We start from the raw sequence: 22,254 nt of genomic DNA, 5'->3' as shown, positions 1-22,254 counted from the left end.
TGTTTAAAAATCTATTTTGTAATAATATCTTTTTTCTTTTTTTTTATAATTTGGCCGACTGAGGACCGCTTGAAGCGATATTTTTCATTCATTTTTATTTCTTTTGGGTATTTTCTTTACTACACTTTAAATAGTTCATTTTTTCGCTTTGTTTTTGCCTTCTCCCTTCTGATCAGACATTGTCGGTTACTTTTCCTCCTTTTAAAAATTTTGGAAATCTTGAATCGGGTTTCTGAATGTCGTTCTATCTTGTATTGTTTCTTCAGATATTTCATTTCTTTTAGGTCTTGTTGAACCGCTGAAGTACATTATTTTCCATTCTTTTTGTTTTAAATACGATTGATTTTTGTGAGCCTGTTTGTTATCATTCATTTTGATAATCGCCAAAGAATTTGGCTCTTCTTTTTGTGATGGAATCTGACAATTTCTAGATTTCATCGTATTTTAAAGATCTTTATCGTTATTTATTATTGTTTATAAATACTTATAATAACATAACAAGATCGTTTGGCTGAAATCTTAATGAGGACCGTTAAGTTACACCATTTGTGGTACCGTTAGTTTAATTCAACACATCAGAGGTTTAAATTAATATTTGTTTTGTTATACTAGATATGGTAATTCACCTGCAACAATGGTTTTCATTCTGATTTTTTTCATTCTACGGTTAAAATTATGATTAATTTATAAATCGGATAGCATTTCAGTCTCAAGTTTCTTAATAAAACTTGTAAAGATTGTTGTTTGTAATGTTTTAAAATATGCTTACGAGGGCGATTATTTTTTTACATTTGTTTGGTTTTTTAATTTTAAAATGGTTGTGCGAGAACCAAGAAATGGTACTTGTCAACATGCAGGTTGAGATTTCTGTAAAAATGATAAAAACGTCTAATAAAACCCGGGTGAAAAAAATTAAAAAATTGAGAAACTAAAGATTATAAAACGCGTGGTAAAAATTAGAAAAAGAGGTAATAAATAAATTCTACTTAATTATTTGAAGGTATAAAAAAAAATTGAATATTTAAGAAAAAGCTACTGTAATAAGGGCCATTGTGTTCTGGAAAAATTCACGATCGGTTGTGTTAATAGTCCTGTTTTTATTTCTCCTTCCAAAAAAAATCATAACATAAAATCATTGCTCAAGGTGAAAACGATTTTTTCAATTAATATTTTTATATATTTTCCGATAAATTTATGTATGATTAACGTATTTTTATTTATTTCTTTTGTAAATAGAAGACAAGATATTTGTTTAAGAAAAAGGCATTGGAATTGCAAAGTATTGGACGCGGGTATTCACGAAGGTTAACTTTCAAAGCGGATGATGGTACTTTAAATGAGAACGATAACTACTTTTGGTCGGATTCATTTCCATCCGGTTTTGCTTTTGAGTTGGAAGTGATCGGCCCTGGTGAAAAATTTACTATACTTGATGCTAATCATGTACCTGTTGGAACTTTAGAAGTACTTAATTGTCAGGTAATTATTAAAACTAAAATATTTTGTTTTATTAAATTTTTTATAGACGCTACATCCACTGCTTATGTAAAATTCTTTTTATTTGTTAATATCTTAAATTTTTAGATTACTATAATTATGCGGTACTTTCGGAAAGTCACTGTGCAGTTGATTTCTAAGTTCGATAGATGTTTAATTGTATTTATTAAAGATTTGAAATTCATGTGACATATAAAAGGCGGTGGAAACAGTTTCTTTTTGTAGACAACAGTCCTGGACACAATTTAGTATGTATTTTTAAACGCTGTTGAAACGCTTATGTAAGAACTAATCGGTTTGATCCTACTTTGTCAGTTGCGACACCTTTGATTTGCTGACCTTTATGATGCGGTAATCTTATTCTGCAATCAAAGGTGCTAAAGAGCCTTGTAGATAATTCACTTGCTAAAGAGTACACGAAAATGTACGTGCTGTCAGTTGTTAACAGTACAGTATCATTTCGTTAGAACCCAGCTCAATTTGATCTCCATTTCTGTTGAGTTGATTGATGAAATCGATAACAGAATTAAAGAATAATTATTGCTAATAATGATCTTTTCATAATACGATTTCTGCTGCCCAGAAGACTAGCCTATAATGCAAATTGGATAGTATTTCTTGATCGCATTCTAAAGATTAAAAATTAGTGAAATGAATCAAAACTTTTAATATAAATAATATGATGTCATCAGCATTTTTAAAACATGCAAAATGGATTTCTATTCGTACTGTATATTTTTATATTTTGATAATAAAATTAATGCTATTATTAAAATTTTTTTAAATTTACAAATCAATTAATTTGGCTTGCTTTGTGCTTTTCGTATGCAAACTGTTTACTATTTTGAGGAACGTATAGGTATATAGCATAAATTTTATAAAACAAAAACCACATTTAAATACAAATATTTCCCTGAATCTTTAAAATTAAAAAAAATTTAACATTATTTTTCTCTGTGATAATGAAACCTGGCCGACTCAGAAACAGAAAGAATATTACCGTGATAAAAAGTTTTTTGACATCGGTATTTAGTATCTAAAAATGAGAAGTGTGTTTCAAGTCGATACAAACGTTCTTGTTTTATTATATAAATTATGTTGTCATTCATAATTTTAAGTCATTTATAATTTTAACTAAATAGTTAGTTGCCTTCCACAACCTCACACAATTGTTCACTAACCTGGTATTTCCTTGGGGTCAGTTAACCAAATTTCCATCAGATTGTTCAGCTTATAGCAGAAGTACCTCTTACTGATGTTATTGTTAGAATGAGAGCGGCTAAGAACATGATTTTATATGAATACTTGTGCAGAGATTTTTTTTTAACCCATAACAGCAGGTACGCACTTAACATTTTAAAACTCATTAGTTAAAAGGTGAACTGATTTAAATCTCTTGTTGATCTAGACTTTATTGGTTTGGCGCCCCTTAAAGTACCAAAAATATGAATAATTAGATTTTTGTAGTACGTACAGGAAAGTAATTTACAAACAAGCAAAGGAAAATCTTACGCGTTTGGTAAGTTAATTGTAGTTAAGTTTTGCTTAAATTAAGTGAACTCGTAAAATGAATGTAACGTGTTGTTAGCATCTCTTGACTCAAACTGTTTCACAAGAAAAAAGTAAGAGTAAGAATCAGTGCCAAAAATAATATCAACTGTACAACAGCAACTTGCATTTTAAAAAAGAGTTTTAATGTTTTATTAATCTATCAAATTTATCTTCTATTTTTGTTTCGATAACGGCTGTCAACCTCAAATGATGTAGTTTATTATTTATTTTAAACAAGTTAATAAAATTATTAATATTATAAGGTTTTTTTTTTTACTTAACATGTTTTTTTAAATTTTAGGCTCCACAAGAAGAAGTCGGCCAGATAACAAAAAATAATGGTTTTGTTGAGAAGACTGTTAGAGTTCATCTTCTGTGTAAAATTGAATTTTATGATGAAAATGGACCTACACTGGTCGTACCTGTAAGTAATTATCTTGTCTGTATGATTTAATGATTTATACATTACTTATTTTAGTTTTTGTAATAAATATGAGGGTCGTTCAATAATTAAAAAAAGAAACGGTTGTGGAAAAATAATTATTTTATTTATTCGATGATGTTGAAATTAATGCTTCTTTTCGATGTAATATCTGGCTACATTTAGGCACTTCTCCTTTCTTTTTGTGAGATTTCTTATTCCAATAGTAATTTGGTGTCTGAGCCATTCTTTACCGTATTCATGGCCTGCTCATCATTGCTGAACTCTGTGACATGTAAAAACTGTTCTAGAGAACAAAAGAAAAAAAAATTGATCTAAATACCCTACCCGAGTTTTGATTAGCTCTCACTTTTCTTTTGAACAATGTGAGGGCCAGTATGGGTTATGCAAAAAAATTATGCCTTTTGAGAAAGAACATTTTCTCTTATTACTTGTTTTATTTTATTCTTTAGCATATCACGAAATAGCGTTGATTGTACATTGTTTTTCAAAATAATATTGGTAGACAGTATTGTGTTCTGCATAACCTCCTATGTAACTTCCTTGTTATTTGAGTGCAATGTGTTTAAATGTTAGAAGCGATTTTTATAATGTGCGATTTTTTGATGATTGAACTTTTGTCTCGGTGTCATAGCAATAAACCTGACTTTTGTCTCTCATTATGATCCTTTGCATGAGTATTTCTTTGTCATCGGCTTGCTCAAGAAGTTGCTGACAAATGTCCGCTCGATGTTCTTTCTGTTGTTTGTTCATCAAACAAGGAACAAACTTTCCTGCAACTAAATGCATGTTCAATTTTTCATCCAAAATATCACCGCATGATCCGAGTTAACCTCTTCTGCAAGTTCTCTGACTGTCAATCGGTGATTTGCACGCACCAGATTGTTGGTTTTCTGAACGCAAATGTCATTGGTTGAAGTCGAAGACCTTCTTGGGTGAGGGTCATCTCTTATTGACTTACAACTGCTTTTAATTCTTGAAAGCCATTCGTAACATTACGTATGACCCAGAGCATCACCTCCATAAGCTTGTTTCAAAAGTTGAAATGTTTCTGTAAGTTTTCCCCAGTTTCACGCAAAATTTTATGTTGTATCATTGCTCCTGAAAATCATTACTGACACTTAAACACGTTGCACTCAAATAACAACAAAAACTAAATGAGATATCAACAATCCAATAACTTGTGGTTACAGAGGAGGTTGTGTGTAACACAGTGCTGCAAACCACAGTCACTAAATATCTCCAATGGCGCATTATTAAAAATGTTTTTTTATTAAAAACAGACCTCGTACAATAAAAAAATACTTTGAAGAGTGCTATAAATCAAAACCGGTTGATCACTACAAGATTCATCCTCGTTGAATGAACCTTTCTGACTTCTGTTGCACGAAGTTTTATTACCCAACTTCTCATAGACTTCAATTAATTTCACTTTCTGTTGTTAAAAGTTCAATTACTGCATGTTGTTTTACACGCATTGACATAGCAAGCACAGTCAACACCATAACAATGGCGACTTGTCAGAAAATGAGAAGACGTGAATCAAGTTTTGGAAACTTCAAGATGGCAGCACCTGTCACTTTGTGTGACATTTTGTTTTGTTGCGTTCTGGTGCCTGTTACATTTCAGCCGTCCCTCATATATAAACTGTTTCCACATTTAACATAATTTCTAAGTTATGTGAAAAATTTTTTTTTTTTGTTTATGTTTTTATTGCTGTTCAAAGTAAAAGGTATAAAAAGTACTGCGGCACCAAAATGTTAAAACGCTTTAAATTTTATGTTCAAAAATTGTTATAATATTACTGTTTGATTAATAAGCTTAAAAAAGAGTTTTTCATTCATTTGTAATAAGGATTATTTTTTTTGTTAGGTGCACGGTTTAGCGGTGTGTCGTTGTGCTAAATCGGGTGCAGCAGGTGAAATTATTAAAGTTGTATCTGTTAGTCTCGGTTCTCATTCACGACGTGGTTTCACTTTAACTCCAGGTATCAGTTCACATCAGAGGTCAATTGTTGTTAAGGGTACCAGTATTGGAGACATTCCAACCATGTACACAGTTGTCGGATTAGAAACTTATGAATTACCTGTCATCGGTAAGTTAAAATATATTTATCTTTTATGATTATATCGATAGTTAACTTTGGTTATTTAGCGTACTACTCGGCAGGTTTCATTTTCATTTGTTATTGAAAACTTGTAATTCACTAGAAATAGATTTCAAGATTGGGATTATTTATTCCCCCATTTTTTGCTGGAAGGGTACAGCTTTAATATAAAATAGAATAAGTTTATAATTTGTTATACAACATTTATAATAGTAAAATAGGCTTACAATTTTTACTATTCAGCAGCACCATCCATTAGTAAATATATTATTATATAATGAATTTTCTTCAGTCTAAGCTTTTAATTAGTTGAGAGCGAGGTATCTTTCGTGTGATCATTTGTTTGAGATTAAGACAAATTGGTAAAATGAGTAGTTGAAATGTAATGAAGAATGAAAAATCTTAATCACCAGATATTCAGTCAGTTGAAGGATAATAGGCAAACCATACTTATAATAATAAACTTAAAGTTTAAAATATTAACTCTTTGCTGTTAGCATTTCAAATTTTTATAAAACATGATATATAATTCTGAGAATGGGCAAATATATCTTTATGAACTTTGCACCTCTGTTCAGATTCTTTTTTCATTTTGGGAGGAAAAGAATTTTTGTTGCAATCTATGTTCAAAACTCTTCGGTATGAGTGGACCATTAAACCCAAAAATTTCTCCATCACCTAATGGATTATGAGTAAGACTGTAGTAGCTTGTACGGATAGTCTTGGTCTTCCTGTGTTAGCATTAATTATTATAATGTATAACCGATCCTGGGACCTTAACATAGATGTTGTATGTATCTTAATAAAGCTCATACAGCACCACTGCTCTCACTTAATTTACAATAGAGTTTGATACTTTCACATGCCACGTGATTGGGGGATGGGCGATATCATTTCTTAAGGGACTATATATCTGTTTTCAGGTAGCTTTCATCGGGGGAAAAATAATTCTTATTTTTTATTGTATGTAAGTCTGGTCTATGTAATATTTATAAGTAATGTATGTGGACATACAATCTTGAGAGAGTTTTGAACTTTTTTCTGGTAGGATTTTTTTGTCTGTTGCAGTACCTCTCTTGCCTGCACTCACCCTTTCTTACCACCTGCCCTTCTATCCCTTATCTTTGATCCAATTTTTTGTACTGCAGGTGTAGATCTTACTGTGCTATATCTATGGTAAAACCTGTACTGCCAGCGTGAATATTTGATGTGGCACAGGGGGTACCTTTGAACCGACCCAAGGTTAAGTAAAATCTAATTAAGCAGTAACCGTAATTCATTCTAAAATTAGAATAACTGACATCCTGAAAAAAAAATTGCAAACGATTTGTAATTTGGCATCACAGACTGTAACAGTGAATTGTAATTTCGGTATAAAATTTTAACTTTAATGAATTTATTTTGACAAACTAAAATTTTTTTTTTTCCAGGAACATATGTCGATCCAAGAATTATGCCTGGTTTTACTTACCGTGTACGTCCACTTGGATTAAAACGTAGACATTTGTTCAACGGTAAAGCATTGTGCCTTGTTAGTATTGGTGCTGGTTACGGTAAAAGGTTAACTTTTCAACCGTTACCCAACAGTTTGAATTATAATGATAATTTCTTTTGGAGTGATTCTTATGCAGATGGTATGTATAATGCTTGTAATTTTTATATATATATTTTTTTTATTATTATTATTAAACTAAAATTAGTTCATTATGAAATTTTGAATGGAATATTTTTCATTACATTTTTGTTGAACAAATTTTTTTTATGCTAATCGCTAGTATAGTAAGTTTTTATTACTATTTTATCCTTATAAGAGGAAATGTTGTGCAAGTCTTATGCTTTAGTCTAGTGTTAAATATTTACTTTTCTGGTACAGCTCTATAGCAACTATGTAACTATAAAGGGAAAAAAATAGATCGGTCCAAACTTTTGATGTCGGGAGTTTTTTCTTGCAAATATTGACATTTAAAATAACAAGTCTCTTAGTCAAAAAATAAATAAAAAGTTATTAACAATTTTCGAAAGAAGTATGAGTGTGTGTTGGCCTGTATTTTGATTAATATTTGTGGACTGGCTCAACATGAATTCTTTGAACATTTCTGTATATGAGGCATTAATTTTATTACATTTCAGAAAAATTATAAAAGGGAAAGAGATAATTTTCTCCAATTTTAGTCTTTGTTTTTTTATATAATCATCTTAGAGAATTGAGGTTAGTATACGATAAAAGTATTTACAATACCAAAGTTTTAACTCACGCAGAAATCGACGGAACCGTTGACAATATTGTAGCCGTTTTTCTTTGTCGGGCTCAAGAAGTTGATGAACTGTTTGAATGCGATAAGGTCGTAATTGTAATTGTTTGGTCGCCTGATGAACAGTTGATTTAGACAAATTAATTTCAGCAGACAAACGTCTGATCGATTTATTTGGCGAGGCGAGTAATCGGTCTTTGATTTCAGTGACTGTATCTGTATTCAACACTGACGTAGATGTTTTGTGTTCCTTGTTATTAACAGAACCAGTCTCTCCAAATTTTGCAACTGACCTTAATACTGATGTTTTGTTTGGAGCTGGTTTATGTGGGTGTTTATGGCGAAACAAATCTTGCACTGCAACCACTGATTTCGTACTGAAGTACGACTCAACAATGAAAACACGTTCATCTAGCGAAAACACCATCTTGTCTCTAGCAATACACTGAACGTTATGATTGCATTGTTGTTACTATCGGTAGTGTTCTACTGCGTCGCCGCGATGTTCAGATGTTGGACAAGTCCATTTCAGTAACGAGTAGGGGAGTAAGCTTGACTTTTGAAATTTCATGGATGAGTGATTGATGGGTTGCGTTTTATATGGGACACCCTGTATATATATCCCAGTACTCTTCTTTTTCCTCCTTACTGAATAACATTGCATCAAATTAGGTTCGACTTACTGAATTAATAGTAGTTAAATAAGCTTTGATAAATAAACTTTTGAGCATCAAAAGACAAGGGCCCTGAATTGGTCTCGTTCATAAAATATAAATTTTTTTAAACTTTATTCTTCAATATTGAAAATTTAAATGTATCTAATATTAATGTAGATGACATGGAAATTTTTTTAAAATGGAAGCTCCATGAATCCTGACTTCAAAATTAAAAAAAATTTTAATGTTTTATAATTCTGTACTTTTTTTCTAGTTTTGGCTGTCAAAAATGTTATATAAGGTATAATACTGAAAAATTTAAAGGTAAAAATGTAGTTTGGTCGAGGGGGTCAAAACAGAGCCAAATATTTTCCCTAAAAGTGTTGATCTATTTTTTTAAATTGTACTCGTTAACATTGCATAATTAATTGATTAATAATTAAAAATTGTTTGGTGTGTTTGAGATAAGCCTGTCAATTTTAAACCAGGAAGTTAAGTGACCCTTTTTCGGCATTCTTTTACTTATGTTTTCATTTGGTTTTAATTATTGAATGGAATGGAAAATTACCATCTTCTGAATTACTCATAATTATACAGCCTCTACAAAGGCTATTACAAAATTGATTACTATATTAATTGACTGTGTTAAAAATAAACAGACCAATACCATAACATTACATCTGCTGTAGCCAGCAGCACTCTTATCATTACATGCCCATCTGCCATCCATTTTGTTCATTGCCAGTATAGAAGCAGTTTAATGAAACATGGAAGTTGTTATTTTCTCAATGTAATGTGAAGCGTATGGTATGAGTATTTTTCTTCCAAACAGAAGGACACAACGTAATGGAGATCTGTTGATGATTGTGTTGTGTCACATTGATAGTGTTAGGAATGACAGCTCCGAGAGGTTTGTCATCAGCAACAAACTACAGACAAAGATCTGCAAGAGCATTAAAACAAAACTCATTTGAATGTAACTATCCAAAACATACTATCATGCTTATTTTAAAAATAATTCATAATGAATAACTTAAGATAACTTTTCACTATCATAATCTCTTCTGCTATATAATTTTACTTTTTAAATGAACAAGACTTCCTAGTTATCAAATATGATGAGACAGCCTGGAAAATTCTCAAAGTTTAATTTTTCTTATTTTTTTTGTAGGTTTAGGATTTGAGCCTAGGGCTGTTGCAGCTGGTGATAAATTTATTATAACTGCTAATGGGCTACAACTTGGAGAAGCTTCCGTATTCAGAGCTGATGCAACCCAGTATCAAGAACATGAAGAAATTGTAAGTTATGTTTATTGGCTATTACTTTTTTTGTGAGTTCATTATTTTCTAAATACCAATCTTATCCAAAAATAAACTATAATTGTCAATGTTGTTTCAATGTTGTTTCCCTCGTCCAACGTAGGGCGGCCGAGGGAATTTAGTAGAGTAGAAAAACTCGGGTGGCTAGGGTCCACCTGGACAGTTTGATTGACCGAAGGTAGGCGCTTCAGCAGCAAGCCACAGTTAGGTAGATAAGAGGTGTTAATGTTAGTTAAAGCTGTCGGCAGAACGGCGACTGCACTGCTGATGGGCATGGGATACCATGCAGCCGTGAGGTTTACCGGCATTTCGACGACAGTTTATGGTGGTGAATGTTACGCGGGACCCTGCGATGGAGCTAAGTGGGAGTAGGCAATCAATATGCCTCTCCTTGGTAGACCAGACCGGAGTCCATAATTAACTTAAGTAAGGGTTTATTTCAAAGAGTAAGCTGAGTTTACAAAGGGGACTAGGTCTAAATTTTGTTGTTGCAATCAACATGTTTGGTGGTACGTTGTGTTGTTTTGCCTCAAATTACTAGATATTCATGAAATTGTCACATAATAAGTAGAAAAAGGCGTGGGGTTTGCCCTTCCGCAAGCTTGGTTAGCTAGTTCAGAGGGAGATGATGTAGGACATTCAAGATGTCCGGACGAGGCTTACAGCGAAGGCAATAAACTGAGTTATTTAATCACCGATGCAATTGTCTGCCGAGGGATTTGCATTGCTGGCATCCCAACGATTCCAGGTTTATTACTATGAGATGTCAAAAGTCATAGGACGACTCCCGTTAAAGCCCAACAGGGTAAGAAATGGGGGTGGGGGCGACTGAAACATCACTAGGCGGGTATCTTCCCCTATGGGGTTGGGATGGGATGTTGTATGGTAACCACTGTTGAAATTTAACTTACTTTTGAAATTGTATCAACAGTTTAATGCTCGCTCAACATTAATTAATTGGTTTACAGGTTTCTGAAAATATTTAAAACATTGTAAAAGAGTCATGTAATTTTCAGAATAAATTCAAAAATAACTTGTAATGAAAGGTTCTTAGCATATTTTTGCCATTAAGAGTAGGTAATAAATTTAAATCTAGGTTTGAGCTAATGTAAGACATTTTTTTAAATTAATAAAAATCATCTCCGCACACACTGTCTCTGTGTGTATATTTATATGTTTGTGACGTGCACAATAGCAAAAAAATTCTTATTTCTCTAATGTTTGCAATATTCACAAATGAAATTTTTCCAAGCTACATTAGTAATTCTAATTCTCTCTTATCAGTTTCTAAACATATTTTTCTTCTTTTTAATCAGTTTGTACCACTTTGTTAAATGGATAAAACTGTAACAACTAGATGACAGCTTTAAATTGATAAAAAGATAAAGTTGATAAAAAAAAGTGATAAAAAGATAGTGGAAAAACAAGAACTGTTTAATTTGGAATCTTTGTCATTATTCGTACAATTATTATTAGTTATCAAGAAGTCTGATGATCATAGATATTTACCTAATGCGTTTAGTATATCAAATTCCATTTATTATGAATCCATAATAAATAAAAATAAAGGTAAAAACAAAAATGGAAATCGATGAATGTTTCACATGAGATTCAAAGGGTAAACTAAGTGAATAAGTTGAAGTGTAAAGAAATTAGAAAATTTTAATTAACAAAATTTTCAAATTTCTTGCCAGTTAAAATCCTTCGTGTTTCGTTATCTCTGGAGTTAATAAATTTATTGTTATATTTTTTAGTTCAGAATAGAATTGGTTCTGAGAAATTGTTTTTGTTCTTTTTTATTTCTACTTTTTTATATGTAAAGAATTTTTTTGGGCCAATTTTGCTGTTTATTTATGTTTAACATCTTTAAATAGAAAGGAATTTCTATAAAGAAATATTTTAGGATTCATTGGTTTTATTTTTATATATTCATCTATATTATTAAGCTTAGTATATAATTTAAAATTGTTTATATTTTGAAACTGTAAAAATAAATATTATATTATTGTATTTATAAACCAGTAAATATTTTTCTTTGGATGGGGGAGAGCATCAACTTAACTTCTAAGGTCATTAGTTCTAATTTTTTTCTTATTTTTTTGAGTTTTTTGGGCATCACCCTCTAAGGTCATTTAGCCCTGGTCACATTGTTTGAAAACAAAAACAAAAGGACTAAATCACCAGTAGAATCATCAAAAGTAAGGGTGTACAGGGCCCTTACATTTTACAAAAAAAGCTTTTTAACAAAAAATAAATGCGGCATGAAAAATTAAATAAAACACACATATGTTACATACAGGGTGTATAAGGCCCTGATATTTACATTAAACAAAAAAATTAAAACATCAACATAAAATGTACAAAAAAAAAATACACAAAAAAGTCTTGACAATACCATGTAATTTTGAGACCCCCTGTGATGAGGTGTAAACACAGAGGCTTTCACACAGGGGATTCTTAGTTAACATACTGATTTTTATGAAAGAATTACTACAAACACATTAGTAATCTGCTGATTTCTAGTAAGCAACTATTTTTCCTTATTTGTCATTTTCTAAATCAGCAGCAACCGTGTTTCTTAATTTGTACCTGTTTCTGAGGTTTTCATTTATTGTACACTCTTCCAGTAGACTGTTAACAGTAAGCGGTCCTCCCAGTCAAAGATGGGAGAATCCTTGCACGATTCCCCGTCATGTGTTTCTTCACTAGACACGTTTCTAAGGTCTTGTATCAAACTGCAGAGTTGCCAAATCATTGTTACCTGAAGCACTTTTGGGTTGCGACACAAAAGCTTGCACATTCAGGTAGTGTATATCAGCTTTCTCCACTTTCTCCAGCAAGGAAGATCTATTAAAGGTGAGGATATGAGAAGCAGAAAGTTTCTTCTTGTGTTCACCGTTTCTTCTTGTGTTCAGCCTTCAGCACTCTTTTACTCCCTGTACAGACAACTCCTTGACTATTTCTCATAATTATTGTGTAGATCTCAACAAACAACAACAAATTTCAGGATGACACCCCAACCGCAGGTGAAACTAGTTGGTAGCTGATCTGGCTTCCATTCCACTAATCCAAGGAAAAAGGAATGAAGGGTAAGGAAATAGAAGAGAATAAGAAAGGTATTATCAATCTATAAAGGAGTGCCTATGGTCAGGATAGATAACATAGTCATGTTAAAGTCATTAAATTATAAAATATCAGCATGGCCTAATCTGAGTAACATTTTGCCTTGACCGATATTTTATCTTATTTGTTTTCATTAATGCATTTTAAATATAAATATAATAAATTGGAATGGTAATTTAAATTTAAAATTTTTATTTTTCTTTTGTTACAGGAAAAAGATGAAAAGAACAGTATTATTATTAAAAAGTATATACATATTGATGTTAAATGTCATATTACGCTTGGTAATTCTGATGACATTCATAATATGCGTGTATCTGGTACCGCATTACTTGAAAAAACTCCAAAACAAACAACTGCTTCGTTACTTAGAATCGATAACATAGGCCTTGACTCGCAGTTGAATCTACTGTTTGTTACTCAACATGCACACTTGGTTTTTTATCCGGTGTGAAAATTTTGTTAAAATTTTTGTAGAAGCTTGATCGTAAACTCGGTCGGTCAGTCTTAACCGATGTAAGTCTGTTTGTTTTTTTAACACCAGTAAATTGTGTTATTTTTTATGTTCCAACTTCTATGTTTGTGGTTTTAACGGTTTAATTGATAGATTAAAATGTACAGTAAAAGTAGTAATTACTCTATGACGAGAACAAATAATAGTAAACTTTCACATTAAATTGGTGGAGAATAATGCAAAACATAAAATACATCAAACTCTGTGTTAATGTACTGTGTATAAAAATTCTTTTTATGCATTTAAGATGATGATTCAGGTTTTTAATTAAAAAAAAAAAAAAAAAAATTGTAATAAAAAAAATAATATAAATTTCAAAAAATAAATTATTCATTTTTTTTTATGAGAGATTAGAAGTTTTATGAATCATTAATTATGATTTAAGGGGCAAATCCAGGAAGCCATTTTTTACAGCCATTTTACAATCTTATTCATCAATTTTTTCATTTTTATTGAGTATATATTAAAAAAGTATATTCTTAATTTTTTTCAATTAATCTGTGTTTTAATACATAATACATATTCAGATTGTTCAAACACCCTCTTGAATGTAATTATAGTAATTGTGAGCCTGAATGTAATCAATGTTAATCTTTTTAAAATTAACATATGCTGAAAAATATTATATATAATTAATATAAATACAAGTTTCAAAAGTCAGAAGAGTGAAATTACCTTAGTATTCTTCCTCAGACTCTGTAATGGCAGTAGCATTGTTATCAGCTGTTTTGGGCAACTCCATCATGTAATCAGGATACCTTGAAGCAAGGCTGGACCATAAGTGATGAACTTTGGTCTTGTAGTCCTTGTATTTTCTTTTGAAAACCTAACCTAACCTTTTTTTTTCTTTTTTTAACCTCTGGGACCACCATTAGGTACTTCTTCAGAAGATGAAATGAATGATTTATAGCATGTGTGAAAATGCCGTGCCTGACCTGGATTCGAACCTGGGACCAGGGACCTGGGATGAAAGGCCAAGATGCTACTGCTCGCAGCATAGTGGCTGGCAACCTAACCTATCAACCGACTGTGAAAGTTCAGTGCCAGTAATTAGGATTAATTCAAAGTTATCACAAACACATTATGGTACTTCTGAACAGCTAGCTATAACTCAGCGCACTACAATAATAATGTTATCGCAAACGACCTTTGAACGCTTTATCAGCTATGAAGCCTACACAGATAAAGATTACTGTCCAACAACTACTATAAGTTTTTCTGTTTTATACTAGTTCGATTGTCCATCATATTCCAGTAGATATTAAGTTGAGGCCGTTCAGGCTCACAGTTACCATAATTATTGTTTTGTTCAGACTATTTATAGATAGCATTAAAAAACAGTTCTTTTTATTTTGTTTCCTTTTATTCCAGCATATGTTTTCATTCTTTGATCTCGTAAAAAAATTTTCTTCTCTTTTTCATGAAAACTTTTGAAATTTTTATATTTCTTCAAGTATTTCAGTCCAAAATTGCTTCTTCTGTAATATTTAATTCCTTTATATCTTTATAGATTGCTCATAACCAGTTATTATTTATTTTTAATCTAGAAAGATAATTAATGATTATTTTTTAATCTTTTTGTCATCCGTATTTTTAAGTATCCTTAAAACCTAATCTCTTTTTCTTATGGAGCCTTTTTTTTAAAGATGGTCCTTGGAATAATTATTATATGCATAAAAATATGTTTTTACAAACTCTACATACTTTCATTGTACATTTTACTCAAAATAATTTTAGAAAAGTGTAGGAGTTAGTGATAATTTGTAATACAAAATTGGCTTCATTTATAAATTATATGAGCAGGGTATTTAAATTATCATTATAATAATTGTTTGTTGAAAAGAAAAAAAAAATTGTAGTTAATTTTTCTTATAGCTAGATTAGTTGTTTAAATTAATAGACTGATGTTATTATTTCTTTTATTTCTACTTATTTTTTAATATTTTAATAAAAATAATTAAAAAAAAAACTGTATTGTTAACTCTGTATTGATATTATATATATATTTAATTTTTCAAACATGCTGCCCCCTGTGTCAGATAATAATTTATTATTTATAATTATAAGCTACCAAATACACACATGTATAAAGTAAGATAGAACTTGCATTCAAGTCGGGTGTTAAAAATCCTTTTCCTTCAGTCTTATTGACTGATGATGGACCCAAGAGATCCGAAAAGGACGTATTGAGTGAAGAAGAAGGATTTTTGACACCCGACTTGAATGCAAGTTCAACCTTACTTTATATATGTGTGTTTCTGGTAGCTTATAACTATAAATAATTATATATATATATAATAATTATATATATATATATATATATATATATATATATATATATATATACATAAATTAATATGGAATAGTAATAATATTTTTGCAGTTCATCCAGAAAGTAACAGATTCATGTCCTAGTCTGTAATAGGATTTTTCTATGCTTGCCAACATGCATATTATATTCACACATACAAATCTTAATTCTTTCTTAATTTGTAATATTAAGAGCGGTGGGGAAGATTTCATTTTAGAAATTGTTTATAAAAGATAAAGTTCCACTCTCATCGATATTGATGTAAAATAAATGCTTTAATTGGTTATTGACAGAAGTTCTTGTCATTGTGGTCACTGAAAATGTTTTGTTGTAAGTATTTCCCATTAATTGTCAGATTCATCCTCAAATAATAATGTTATCATATTTTTTAATCTAATTTAATGATTTTTTTTCAAGTCGATTAAAACAGATGATGAAAATGGTCTGAATATATCAGTGTGTTTGCCATAAATTAATGTATAGATAAACAATTTACATAGAATTTATCATATACAAGATAAAATGAATACAAGTTAAATTGCTTTATTTTTGAGTCGGTTGTCTTTTATTTTTATCATCGCTACTGGAATCTATTTATAACATTAAACAGGCAGTACAAAGTTTCTTGATGATAAAAGTAATCGTTTTGGTATCATTGTACTGAAACGGTTTATTTACATCATTTCTTTTAAGTAAAATAGATTGTAGAATAGATATATTTCTTGGAGTTTAATGATATTTAAATAAATTATTTTTTTATATGATTACTTTAATTTGTTCAGTTATTCCTAATCCTTCCTGTAGTAAATTATACGTATATTTTAGATATCAAATCGGTTCAGAGTTCAAAGATGCAATAGGTTTATAGGACCCGACATCTTCTGGTATTGACCTACTGGGATTAGATTTATTTTCACACGATTGAAAATGAAGAAAAAGGGATCGACATAAAAGGTAGACAGATGAGCAGTGAGGAAGAACAATTTACTCTTTTATAAAGAGGAATTGTTTGTCTCTTACAAGACTAACAGTTCCACTAAGATAAAATCGTGTCTGTGCAGCAGAACAGCAATCATTCTGCTCAAAATCCATTACGATGTTGAGGGTATATTTTTTACTTTACACATTCAAGAACAGGTAGATGATTAAAAGGAACAATCTTTTCCATCTTGATAATTAGAAAGCCAGTAGAAATATTCAGTTAAATTATAGATTGTTCATTCAAACCTACTTCCTGGAGGTGAAAAAATAATTATTATTAATTATTTTTAATTAAATAATTAAGAACCTGTTATTATTATAATTCTGCTTAGATTTTTTCTCATCTACTTGCTCTCTTTATTATGAAAACACTATTAGAAAAATTTTTTAACAATTATTTGATTATAATGCTAAAAAAAGCTATTAAACATTTTTCCCCAACTGTTAAATTTTATAATCTTATAAATTTATTTTAAAACTTTTATAAATAATTTTATTTTTTTATAAACTTTGATATAAAACAAGTTTCTGGTATAGTATAATTTCATGTACATGGTGCAAACATACCTAAGGTCTTTGAACAAATTATTTTGTATCTATTTTCTATGAAAATTTATAGATGTTCATAATTTTTAACTCTTAGGAAAGGAGAAAAAATTTTATAAAGAATTTAAGGTTAATTTTTTTTTTAATTTAAAGATCTAAAAACCGATTAGTTGATCGGTTAAATTTTGGGGTGATTTTTTTATAGTAATCCAGATGCTTATTTTTTTTTACATGTATTTATTCCCTGGTCTTAGCCTGTAGGAATTTGGTGAGATTGATTTGACCAAATGCCTTCCAAAATAAAATAGTATAGAAATTTGTAGGATTTGAAAAAAACCAGATATCCGATCAGGATTTGAACTCGGAACCTGTCAGATGAAATACATTAACATTACCATGGATATATCATGAATGTTGGCAAATAGTGAAGGGATATTTTTTAATTATCACGAATATCTTTTTTTAAAAAAAAAATTAAAATTTTAAGTTTTTATTCACCAACTAAAATATATTCTGTTAGCTGAATTAGAAGATTACTAGTGAGATGTTTTATTTTATAGTTTTGTATCGATTTCATAAACCAGTATTATTATTTGTTTGATTTTTTAAAATTATTTAATGGTTTTGTTATATGTTTTTTCCTGTAGTTATTACTTGTTCAGATGATTTTTATAGATATTTTTAAAAAATAATTTAATATATTGACAATTAAATTTTATTTTTGTGTCACTCTAATTGAAATTTAATATTTTGTATGTAATTTGATATTATTAAAGTTTCCAATATTTTTTTATTTTTATTGAATTGTATTTTTATTTTTTTTTCTATTTGTTCATAATGATGAAATATATTTTGTCTTCCTATTTCAAAATTAATTTTTGATTGTTTTTATATACTTCCACATTCTTTTCTTTTTTATGCTCAATTTATCTATTTTAGAATCTGATTTCCTTATTGAACTGTACTGTACGTAGTATAGTATTCACTAAGGTATTCACCTATTTTTCTTTGTTTCTTATAATCCAAAATACAATGAGGGCAATCAAAGAGACCTCTTGTCTCTTTCCATTATCATATACCCTCAGATCTCTGGGTTCCTCACTTTTTTAATGTAACGTGTAGTAACTAAATCGCATCCAGAATTTTGAGAATTTTTCATTTCTCTCAACTTTGTAATTTTTTTCTCACTGTCATTCCTACTCTATCATCTTTTGAATTTTTGTACTTTCATCCGTGAGTTCTAATACAGCTCTTGTTATCCTGTAGTTTCTTTTTTTACTTAATCATCTACTCTCTAAATTAGTAGCCCTGCTTGTAAATAACCACACATTTTCTATTAAATCTTCTTTTTGTAAACTTCCAGGCTGTTTATCATAATTTTAATTTTCACTTAATTCTCTTTTACTTACCAACCAATTTATTTATATTTTTTTCTTAGTTTCTTAAAGTTAACCTGTGTTTTATCATTACTAAATTGTGGTCATAATCTATTCACGAGTACATTTTACAATCCATAGTTTGATTGCGAGTCTACCTAACCATTTTTATATATATCTCTTGGTTTTATCCGTATTTTATCTTCTTTAAAATTTTTAAAAAAAGGTGTTCATAGTCACCTGGCTTATTCATGCTGCAAAGATTCTTAAAGTTTCTTTTTATTTCCGTACGGAAGTTTTCAAAAAGAGTTTAATAAGGTAGAACAAGCAATCTGTGAAGTAGGTGTTCACATTGGTATTTTTTTCTTCTTGCTAAGTGTAATGAATCTACAAAAACAGTGCTGCTAACCTTCAAGTAATTTTTAAAATCTTCAAGATTATCTTACTATAATTCTTTTAGTATGTTAATATGTATATAAAACTTTCTGATTTCTTTAACTATTTCTTTTTATTTATATGTTTTCTATATTCACTGTCTGTAAAAATGCCATAGCACTCTTTTCTTTTTACCTCTTAATAAACTCATGGTATCTACTGTATTTCTTACTATATAGCCAAATGTACTGCATGAAACTAAAAACAGAGCTGATAAATCTGCCGTGCATGAAACATTTAGTATTTTAAACTGAACAGAATTCTTACTTAGCATTCACACTTGAACATGTAAAATGTAAATTTATATTCATGAATGAACGTGCAAGCGATTCCCAATCTGAGAGTGCAAGTTTGACGTGTTTATTTTAAGCTGAGTTTGTGGGTGACCAAGTACTTAGAACACCATATTTAAAATCTGCAAGTAATGTGACATTCCAAGAACGTGTTGCAAGTATTTGTGTTAGTGGCCAGCTATCATTGCAGTTACATTATTTAGTGATATTACATGAAGACAAAAATATTTTTAATTACTTTTTTAATTGATAAAAAATGTTAAGTTGTTTGTTCGTGAAAAAAACAATTTATAACAAAACAAAAGTAGTATCGTACCTTAGTTTAAGTTTAGTTAAATTTTTTATTTTATTTATTTATTTTTCAGTGCATTGAAGTATATTTGGTTTCTATCTATTGAATATACAGATTTTATATATTTTGTTGATATCTTGTCTGTGATTTTATTGATGACTTAATTACCACCATATTGAATTTTTATTTTACTGTAGTACTACAATCAGTCCCAATTTAAACTAATTGGGACCTATGTCGATTTAAATTTTCCATTTGTTTAGTTTTCGAAGATTAGAATTAATTATTGTAATAATTTATTTATTCTTATAGCTAAAAAAAATTTTCTACTTAAACAATATGTAATAATTAATAATTTGTGAAGAAAAACTTTAAAGTAATATTAACTGTAACGTATTAAAAAATGTATTTTTATTTTATTTATTATTATTATTAATTTATTTTTAATATTTTTATGCATCACTTAATATTAATTTTTCATATTTTTTTTAAGTGGAAATGTTTTGATAGACATGATGGTTGATGCTTGTATCAACATAATGAAGTCTCTGATGTAGTAAAATCTTTTACTGTGAATAGACCGGAATCATTCTCCATTCTCTTCAAATGTTTCTTTTATAGATTTTAAAATTTCATACTCTTAACAATTGGAAGTATAATCTTTTTAATCGTTATTTTACGACTTAAATTATTAAAATATGGTAATCAAGGGACTGAATGAAAAGATTAATAGTTTCATTTAACCTGTTGACTCCAGGAGGGAAATCAGAAAGCCTTTTGGTTTTATTCATGTATTGAATGTTTTATTTATTCAATTTTCTTAAAAAATTTTTCTTTTTAAGAAAAAAATTAAACAAACCTTTTACTATGGTATAGTCTGCCTCAGGAAGTAATAATATGAACCCTCATGAATTTACAACGGGCATTGTGATAAACTATATTCATCTATTAAGTAATTTTTTTTAAAAAATCTTCTTTAAATTGCCCAAAGTTATTTAGAAATTTGTGTATTACTGAACAAGTACAATATTTTAATAGTGAAGGTGAAATTTTTATTATTTGAAAGCATCCAAAAGGTTTTGATTATAAATTTCATAAAACTAATCTCATTTAAGAAAAAAATTAAATACAATAACTCGCCAACTATTTTCATTCATAAAAGAATACGATTAGAAGTTATAAATTGAAATTATTAAAACAAAGGGGATCTATTTGCCATTTTTTACCCTCCTGTGAAATACATTTAAAAATTATTTATTTAGAAATATAGTTATAAATAAATAAATAAATATAATAATAACAAACATATTGTATCTTTGCTAATTGCACTTACTGCTAAGAACAGCTGATTCTCATATCAGATATAAATTTGGAACAGCTATGACACTTATAAAAGTAACAGAGTTTAAAAAAAAAAAAGAAAAAAAGTTATAAAGGTATTTCATAATATTATGCTCTGCCTTATGAACTACGGTGTCATTCCACCACTGTGGTGTAATCTGTACTCTATTGTTATATATCATCTAATTCACTCTAAATTTTGGGTTTGATCATTCATTTGTGTTTCTCTATGTAAAGGGTTAATCTTTAATTTTGTTGTACATTTCATTAAGGAAATAAGAGGTACAGTTAGTGGTTTTTTTTTTTACAAAACCAAGAATTGTGTGTAGATATTATATCTGCTATAAATAGTAAAAAGGACAAAATGACAGTTCATATTTTTGGTCCAATAGATTATTTCATTAGTATTGCTGCTATTCGCCACCTTAATCATTTGTTCTGTAGAGAAAATGACCAATCCTATTTGTGTGTCGCGTTCAATGGCTTGCAGTTTTTTTTTTTTCATCAATTATCATGTCAGCTGTAATATTTATTTTAATGCAAGTGATTTTATGCATTACAACTCCCTGTTGTTCAGTATTTGTGTTTCCACTGGGAAGTTATAGACATCTGCATCTTGTAAGTTTTCACCTCTTCTAATGCTATCTGTTGATTATCGATAGAAACGTTTGTAGATTTTATATCCAAATGCTGCAGTACCGGTCACCTGGGTTCAGTATGAATTTAATCCTAATGTTAGAATTAGATTTATTAAATAATCTTTAAAATTATTCGGTACAATATAAAAAAATGAATGAGTTTGGTAGCCAAAAAATTCACCTGCTGTACAGAAGGAAAATCGAAGGGAGAATACGACCTCACCAAAAATAATCATACAAAATATATTTTTAGCTGCTACCTCAGTGGGATTGGTTATTGCCATTTTATTTTTTTACACATGTACATTATCATAAATTTACTCAGCAATCGCCGGTTATAAAAGTAAACATTTCTTCAATATAAAAAAAATTGTGGTGGTAATTACTATAAGTTAACCGAAGAGTGTTATTGGTTATTGTATTAAACAAATATATATTATTTTTATATTTCATATATTTTTAAATTTTAATTTTTATAATAAAATTTATACATTCATACTGATTAATTAAGAAAAATGTATTATATATTAATGTACTTTTAATATAAAATTATATTTTTTATTGATATTAATTATATTT

At 29.3% G+C, this 22,254-nt stretch overlaps 1 protein-coding gene across 2 annotated transcripts in view; it reads left to right on the top strand.

Moving 5' to 3' along the window:
* LOC142333652 (uncharacterized) overlaps nt 1–16,540 on the top strand; it is a 61,362-nt gene extending 44,822 nt beyond the window's left edge. For both annotated transcript variants that reach the window (XM_075381033.1, XM_075381034.1), the window contains 6 exons: nt 1,237–1,479; nt 3,350–3,472; nt 5,363–5,585; nt 7,028–7,231; nt 9,677–9,804; nt 13,160–16,540. In XM_075381033.1, coding sequence (XP_075237148.1) covers nt 1,237–1,479; nt 3,350–3,472; nt 5,363–5,585; nt 7,028–7,231; nt 9,677–9,804; nt 13,160–13,402 — 1,164 coding nt within the window. In that variant the 3' untranslated portion in view covers nt 13,403–16,540. The remainder of the gene's footprint in view (nt 1–1,236; nt 1,480–3,349; nt 3,473–5,362; nt 5,586–7,027; nt 7,232–9,676; nt 9,805–13,159) is intronic.
* Nucleotides 16,541–22,254: the final 5,714 nt, after the last annotated feature.

This window comes from Lycorma delicatula, chromosome 13, assembly GCF_047948215.1.
Source record: "Lycorma delicatula isolate Av1 chromosome 13, ASM4794821v1, whole genome shotgun sequence".
Lineage (NCBI taxonomy): Eukaryota > Metazoa > Arthropoda > Insecta > Hemiptera > Fulgoridae > Lycorma > Lycorma delicatula.
The sequence above is the reverse complement of the archived record's forward strand: the minus strand, read 5'-3'. Positions and strand labels throughout refer to the sequence as shown.